Source organism: Micropterus dolomieu, linkage group LG14, assembly GCF_021292245.1.
Source record: "Micropterus dolomieu isolate WLL.071019.BEF.003 ecotype Adirondacks linkage group LG14, ASM2129224v1, whole genome shotgun sequence".
In the NCBI taxonomy this organism is placed as follows: domain Eukaryota; kingdom Metazoa; phylum Chordata; class Actinopteri; order Centrarchiformes; family Centrarchidae; genus Micropterus; species Micropterus dolomieu.
The window spans coordinates 2959321-2966589 of NC_060163.1; the positions used below are offsets into that span (position 1 = coordinate 2959321).

At 39.6% G+C, this 7269-nt stretch overlaps 1 protein-coding gene across 1 annotated transcript in view; it reads left to right on the top strand.

Annotated features, from left to right (window-relative positions):
* mbtd1 (mbt domain containing 1) overlaps positions 1–6843 on the top strand; it is a 20330-nt gene extending 13487 nt beyond the window's left edge. Inside the window, exons 15-17 of the mRNA XM_046068901.1 lie at positions 379–450; positions 2237–2392; positions 2839–6843. Coding sequence (XP_045924857.1) covers positions 379–450; positions 2237–2392; positions 2839–2957 — 347 coding nt within the window. The 3' untranslated portion in view covers positions 2958–6843. The remainder of the gene's footprint in view (positions 1–378; positions 451–2236; positions 2393–2838) is intronic.
* Positions 6844–7269: the final 426 nt, after the last annotated feature.

Sequence of the window (7269 nt, forward strand, 5' to 3'; positions counted from 1 at the left end):
TGATTTTGAGTGTGACTCCAAATCCAGACCTCCATGGGTTGATAAATTTGATTTCCATTGATAATTTTTGTGTGATTTTGTTGTTAGCACATTCAACTATGTAAAGAAAGGAGTATTTAATGAGATTATTTCATTCAGTCAGATCTAGGATGTGTTATTTTAGTGTTCCCTTTATTTTTTTGAGCAGTGTATATCAAGCATGTCATTGCAGATATCCGATCTGCTTAAAAACGCCAGCATCAATACCGGTCCTATAAATCATAACGATGCGGTCTTAACTGTCAGTTGTGCTAGATTTTATACAATCCACGTTCTATATTTGTGATGCCATTTGTTTTCTTGGTTTGTCCCTCAATGATAATTCTCACTGTCTTTCAGGTAACAGAGAAATGCCTCAGTCTGTACCCAAGCAGAAAAAAAAAGCCCAGCAGTACAAAGGCCAAAAGAAGAGTGAGTATCCTTCTTTCACTCAGTGTTTTTTTTTTTTCTCCATTCCTTCTTTTGCCACCCCCGGTGGAAACTCTGCTGCTCTCTGATTGGTCACCTACTCGGTGTGTTCAGAAAGTTTTTGGTCAGACCACTTGTCTCACATTGCTGGGCATTGTAAAAATAAAAAAGTTCTGTCTCTTTCCCATCGGGATAGTTATTAACAAGCCTATAAACTTGAACAGTATTCTGCTTACTTGAGGTATCTGAGAACAGAAGGCCTGGGCTTGCATCTGTGATTAGGTCCAAAGTTTCAGATCACAAAAGGAGATGCTAATGATAAACTGTTACAGTGAACACAAGACATTTCATTTTTTAAATTTGTGTACAGTCCTGTTTCCCAAAACGTTGGCACGCTGTGTAAGATGTACATGAAAGGAGGGGTTCACCTCACCCCCCAAAACTGTGCTAGCAAATAGCTCAACAATTTAAGAATTATGTTTCTCAACGCAAACTTGCAAAGAATCTGGGGATTTTATTGTCTACAGTACATCATTGAAAGATTCAGAGAATCACAAGAAATCTCCACAGTATTGCATGGTCCTCATCATCGGGCCGTCAGAAGGCATCAAAAACAGACAGGATTCTGTAGTGGACATCACTGCATGGGCTGAGGAACACTTCCAGACATCACTGTTTTGGACCAATAAAATACTACTACTGGGCTACTTCCTGTTGGCACCAGCGTCTACTGCGCATGATCGCGCAGCATAACCGTGGTTTGATGACGTAGAACAATGGCAGAAACACCGTAATTCTGGTAGCTGTATAGCTGCGCCAACAAAAAGTTTCATGGCTCAGTGTGTTTGTCTGACTCGGATCGTCACTGATTAATCAGCGCACCTACGCAGCGTCACTGATCGCTGTATAGTTTTCTTATAGATTGCAGAGAGCTTATAATCTAAGCAATACGGTTACATCTCTCATGTGCGACGGGGTGTTAAAGGGTTTTGACGTCATTTTTGGGCCTGCGTGGATCCCTCCATGCAGGCTTTGGTCGGCTTCACTGTCCGATCTCTGGCTTACGCCCTTGGTGGTGAGCTCATTTAAGATGGACTGGAACTCAGTTCCCAGTTGCCTACAGAGTGTTGCTTAAAAAAGAGGTGATGCAGCAGAGTGGTACACACGACCCAGTCCCAACTTTTTTGAAACGTCTTGCTGGCATCATATTCAAAATGGGTGTATCATTTTCCAAAAACATTTCAGTTTCAGCATTTGCTAAGTTGTCTTTGTGCTCTATGGGGTTTGAGTGTTTTGTACATCATCACATTTTGTTTTTATTTACATTTTACACAGACTGTCAACTTCTTGGAAACAGAGTTGTATGACCAATTATTTTTAAATCCACTTTGCCAATCCAAATTGAATCGGAATACTGTGCTGAGTTGACTTGACACTGAACCACATATGGGGGTGAGTGAGTGAGACGCAAATTTGAAGTCACTGGGGATAAAAGAGCTGTATAAATAGCCCTTTGCCATTTCACAGTCGCTGTAGCCTTGTTCTTGGTGACAGGCTGACAGTGCATCTTCTTACTTGGGTCTGGCGGTCTGATCACAGCTTACCACGGGCTTATTCAGATGGACATATCAATGCAAGTGACAACAGCGTGAAGGTTAAATTTTTAACCTTTTTTAAAAGAATTTCTTCCCGATACGTAATCTAAAGATCAAGAACGCGTTCCAGTTGAATTGAACCCCTGTGTGTAATAAGCCCCTGGTAGCTTACCCTAGTTTGGCTTGGTGTTTAGAGAGGAAGATCCCGGTTGGTCGACGGCCCTTCAGTCAGACAGGCAGGAGGAGGAGCAGCTTCTCGGGGGACGAAGAGCAGAGTCCGCCCCCTTACCTTGCCCAGGGGCCCACTCGGCCCCGACCCCGAACACACCTCCACCAAACCCACAACTCAGGTAACATCACACTAACGATAAAACCAGCACATGAGGCTCGGTGCCGTTTTTAGCAGGTGACCATCCTCTGAGTCACTGGGCCTCGCTGTGGACCTGGATGCTGCTGATGGTGCTGATGGATGCTGCATGTTCTGCTGTGTTGGTATACGCTGTCATTGTTCTCACATGAATATTTCCTCATGTCAGTGAAGGTGTGTTCATTTCATTTGCAGGAAACACAGTTTCGGTATTACTAGCGTTTTGTCTCTACTTTGAAGCGGTCATAACACTTCTTTATTCATTTTATATTTTAGTAGTTAAGTTGATGCTCAAAATTCATGTGGAGACTACGTTAACACGTGGAACACAGACAAAGGTTCCTCCTGTATCTCACTCAAACTGCATGAACACAACTGGCTCATCTGTGCTGCTGTTCTCTCTCTTATCCGTCTCTGCCCCCTTCTTAGAGTCTCTCCTGCGAATGAAAGAGGAGACAGCCGAGGTGGACGAGTTCACCTTCTCACAGGGCACCTCCGACCAGGAGAGCAACGGCTCGGGCAGCTACTACATCAAACAGGAGCCCTGAGCTCACGAGGCCAGGACAGAGCAGGATAAACCAGGACAGGTCACACTTCTGGAAAACCCCATCGAGGTTCAGGAACACGGAGAGCCGAACTAGGCTCGAATCACATTCAGACCAACGCCACAGGCCTTCTGCTGTGTCGATACAGAATATGGCCACGATGAGTAGGAGCGGGTTGTTATTGCGCTCCTGAAAAATCCTGAAGGGAACCTCCCCCGGAACAATTTTCGAACCTTGTAGCTGTGTGTGCACATAATCACTCAAGAAACCTGTGTGATTGAAGGGTTGGAAAGCACCCAGGGTCGGGCCTGCGTCACGTATGTTTGGGCATTCTCTTTTGTACCACCCTCGGGTGAAACAACATCATTCTCTCCTCTCCATTTTTCTACAGAAATGGGGGCCCTGCGAGTCAACATCAGCGCTCTCTGCCTCTGCCACAATCTGGGCCGCACACAGAGACCTGTAGAAACTGTGAGAACCATTTATTGAGCCAGGTCTTTAGTTGTTGTTTGTATTTTTTTTCGTTTTCAGGTCAGAGAGTCAGCCACTGAACGGCCTGAGGAGAAACGTGGTGCTGGCAGTAAGAGGAACAGAGTTGTGTATATTTTGATTCTTTTCTTCTGAACAATATTGCCAGGTGGACTTTTGCTTTGTTAATAGTACTTGAAGTTTTTTTTTTTTTTTTCTTTTTCTTTTCTTTTGTAATGATTTTGAGGTTGTTATTTTCTTAATGTACTTATTTGCATTTACATTTTTTGGTGGCTGTGTGGGAAACTTAATGTGCATTGTTTCATAAAAGTGATTCTATTCATATAGTATGTGGAGACCTATTCAAATAGAATTACAGAGTATAGATATTAAGGATTGTGATTTGGAGAGAGACCTTAGTACAGTGCTGCTCAGCATTTCTGATATTCATTTTATTTTTTTACATTTAAAAAAAACTCTTTCTTCCAATTGGCCAGATTATTTCCACAGCTGTATTCATTTCTGATTCCAACATTACAGAACCAAAATCTGATTCAAGTTCAACAACATAATTTCATCAAAGTTTCATAAAAAATTCTGGAAACTTGTGGGGCTGCAACTAAAATGTTATTATTTGTTATCATTATGGATACATTATTATTTGTTGATTAATACTTTGGAAAATGGTGACAAATACCCGTAACAATTGATTAGTTTAAAATTATTCTAGAACCCAGTGAAGTGCAGCTTTATCCTTACATCTGAGGAGCTGGAGCCGGCATCTTTTGGGGCATTTTGAAGTGATTATTCAATCATTAAGATTGTTGTCGATACATTTTCTAATGTAACGATTCACCTACTAATCTACAGGTGCAGTTTTAACATTGTCCACGTTAAAGCTGCACCTGTTGCTTTTAGAAGAGCTGTATGTTTTCGTTTGGCTTTATGTGTTTAAGACCCCTGCGAGGTACCATTTAGCAACTTATTTCTGGTGGCGACAGTTCTAGTGATTTGGTGGAGAAATTAAAAACATGGTGCAGCTTTAATTCTATTCACATTCCATTGGGCTTTCACTAACACTGTAGGGTTTGTACATCTTAATATCCTTCAGCGATATTAAGTGGGCATTTTGGGGAGTAATTGTTTTTTTGGTTAAAACTGCTTTAATGTCCATATTTTAGGATACTATAGATTATATAAGCCAGGATAAGCTTAAAACAGAGCACATATCTAAGGAGGTAACAGTGATGTGTGGCTTTGATGGCTCAGTGTGGAGCTTTAGGGACCTATCACAGTAATCAGAACTCTCATAATACCACCAACTGTGGGGATTAGTAACTGCTGTAGCAAGTGTAGCAGTGCTAGGACTAGGCAGAAATGTCCAAGTTATCATTGTGAATGTTTCAGGTCCTGTAATGTTGAACAGAAATGATGTGAAGCTTTTTCCATGTTAAAAAAAAATAGCACCTTTTTAGTTATACTAAATTGGAAATACATTTTCATATTGTGACTGTATGTGAGCAGCAGGGTATGTTGTATGAAAGAGAAACCTTACTGGTATGATAGGGTACACTCTGACCTGTTATTCCCACTGTCCAGCCCTACGATACCTTTTTACATTTTGGATGTAGCTGCTGTCAGGGAGGAACCTCAAGTCTTATTGGACAGACAAGCAACACAACTGACCAATGTTGGCCTCATTTATCAGACAAACTGTTCAGCGTATTAAAATGTTGTGGATGCAGGCGGACGCATCACTTACATAAGGTCAAAGGTCACACAGCAGAGATTGAGATTGCAGATACAGGTATTTCTGTTGTGTTGTAGACCACGTCTGCTGTATTCATACCCAGAGGAGGACAAACATGTTCCCTCTGGGACTCCTCAGTTATATGGAGCCTGGAGTATGCCACCAGACTAATTATAGTCTTATTCAGTGTTAAATTATAGTCAATTAATACATTTAAGAATCCTGAATATGCATTTAAATAATGCATTGAAAAACTAAAAAAAGATAATTAAATTTGCCTGTAAAATTGAAAGATAATTTTGTGATTCCATTTTAAAATGTAGTAAATTAAATCACTTAAACATAAGGCACATCTAAGAATAAGGAAAAACTATTAATTGGCAGATTTAATTATTTTATATTATAATAGTTATAATTAATATATACAATCAAACATTGAAAGTGTGGCACACTCAATAAGAAGAGGTTGGACTCATGTTGGAACACAGGAAAATCTGCCTTGGTTTAACAGTCTTATTAACAAGCCGTTTTGTTTTCCAAATGCAAAAAAAAAACACAGTATGTTAAATATTTTATTAGGGTAATATGCAAACCATTTTTTATTGCTTAGGTTGTTCTCATGTCACAGCCATATGTATGCAAGCTAGTTTATGATTCACCTGAGCCACAGAATAACAGGTTTGTTGTTTAATAATGAAATATGAACAATGCACTGCTTTTCCAATAGTCTCTGAGGGCAGCATTCACATAAGACAGGATCTAAAAGTGGCATAAATACATAGATTCTATATAAATTTATATATATATATTCTTCATAACAATGATGGTATGGAGTAACAAATCCTGGTTAGTCAGAAATCCATGCTTGGCCGTGGAAAATATAAGACCGCTTCTTTCATTCTTAGTGCTAGATTTTTGCAGCTGTTTATCTACTACCTCCAGATGCTAGCCACATTTAGCTAAACAAGAGTGTGAAATGGACTACGGCAGTGTGTTAGCATATGCAAATGAAAATGATTTCTTAAAAAGGATCCACTTGAAGACTAGACACCAAACATGGAAGAATTTTATCACAGCACACATAACGAGTCTTCTAATTTGAATGATGCAATAATAATAGATCCAATATTATTTTGCTATGTTATAAAACCGTATAGCACCCTCAAATGTCATGATCACTACATAAATATAAATCACATATGAGAATTTAACAAAGTGGTATTGTATAACTGTGATTTTTGTGAGCAAGGTGTTCATATACAGAAGACTCACTGTATGGCCAAAGGCTATATTGAAATGCAGAGCAGATTTAAACTTCTCAGTGACGGTAAAATATCCATCATTTCTCTTAATACCAGTAAGGTTCATGATTCAATTCTCAGGAAGTTTGTTTCTTTTTTTGGCTGTAAGGGTCATTACTACAAAGTCTGAATCAGCTGGGTTTGAAAAGCTCAAAGGCATCTGCATCATGTGCATCTATCTATGGAAGCAACAAAGTGCCATAATAATGAGAATCTTTTATGCAACTGAAATAGTACTTGTGAAATTTAATGACTTTTGAATACTTAATTTTGGGACTTTTGGGGCACCTTTAAAAGTTGAATTTGAGCAATTTGAATAGAGTGTAGTTTTTATTTTTGACACTTGCACAATTTGAAATACTCAAATTAATTTAACAGAAATTACATCCCTCTCTCTCTCTCTCTTTCTCTCTCTCTCTCTCTTTCACTCTCTTCTCTCTCTCTTTCTCTCTCTCTCTCTCTCTCACCCCAACCGGTCGAGGCAGATGGCCGCCCACCCTGAGCCATGGTTCTGCTCGAGGTTTCTGCCTCTTAAAAGGAAGTTTTTCCTTGTCTCTGTCGCCTAGTGCTTGCTCTTGGTGGGAACTGTTGGGCTTCTGTAAATATCATCACAGAGTACGGTCTAGACCTGCTCTTTTATGAAAAGCGCTGTGAGATAACTGTTGTTGTGATTTGGCGCTATATAAATAAAATTGAATTGAATTGAATTGAATAGAAATTCAAATTGATTGTTTCAAAATATACTAAAAGGTACTTCAACATTGTTGAGTAGCGGTTACATTTCACATTCAGGCTG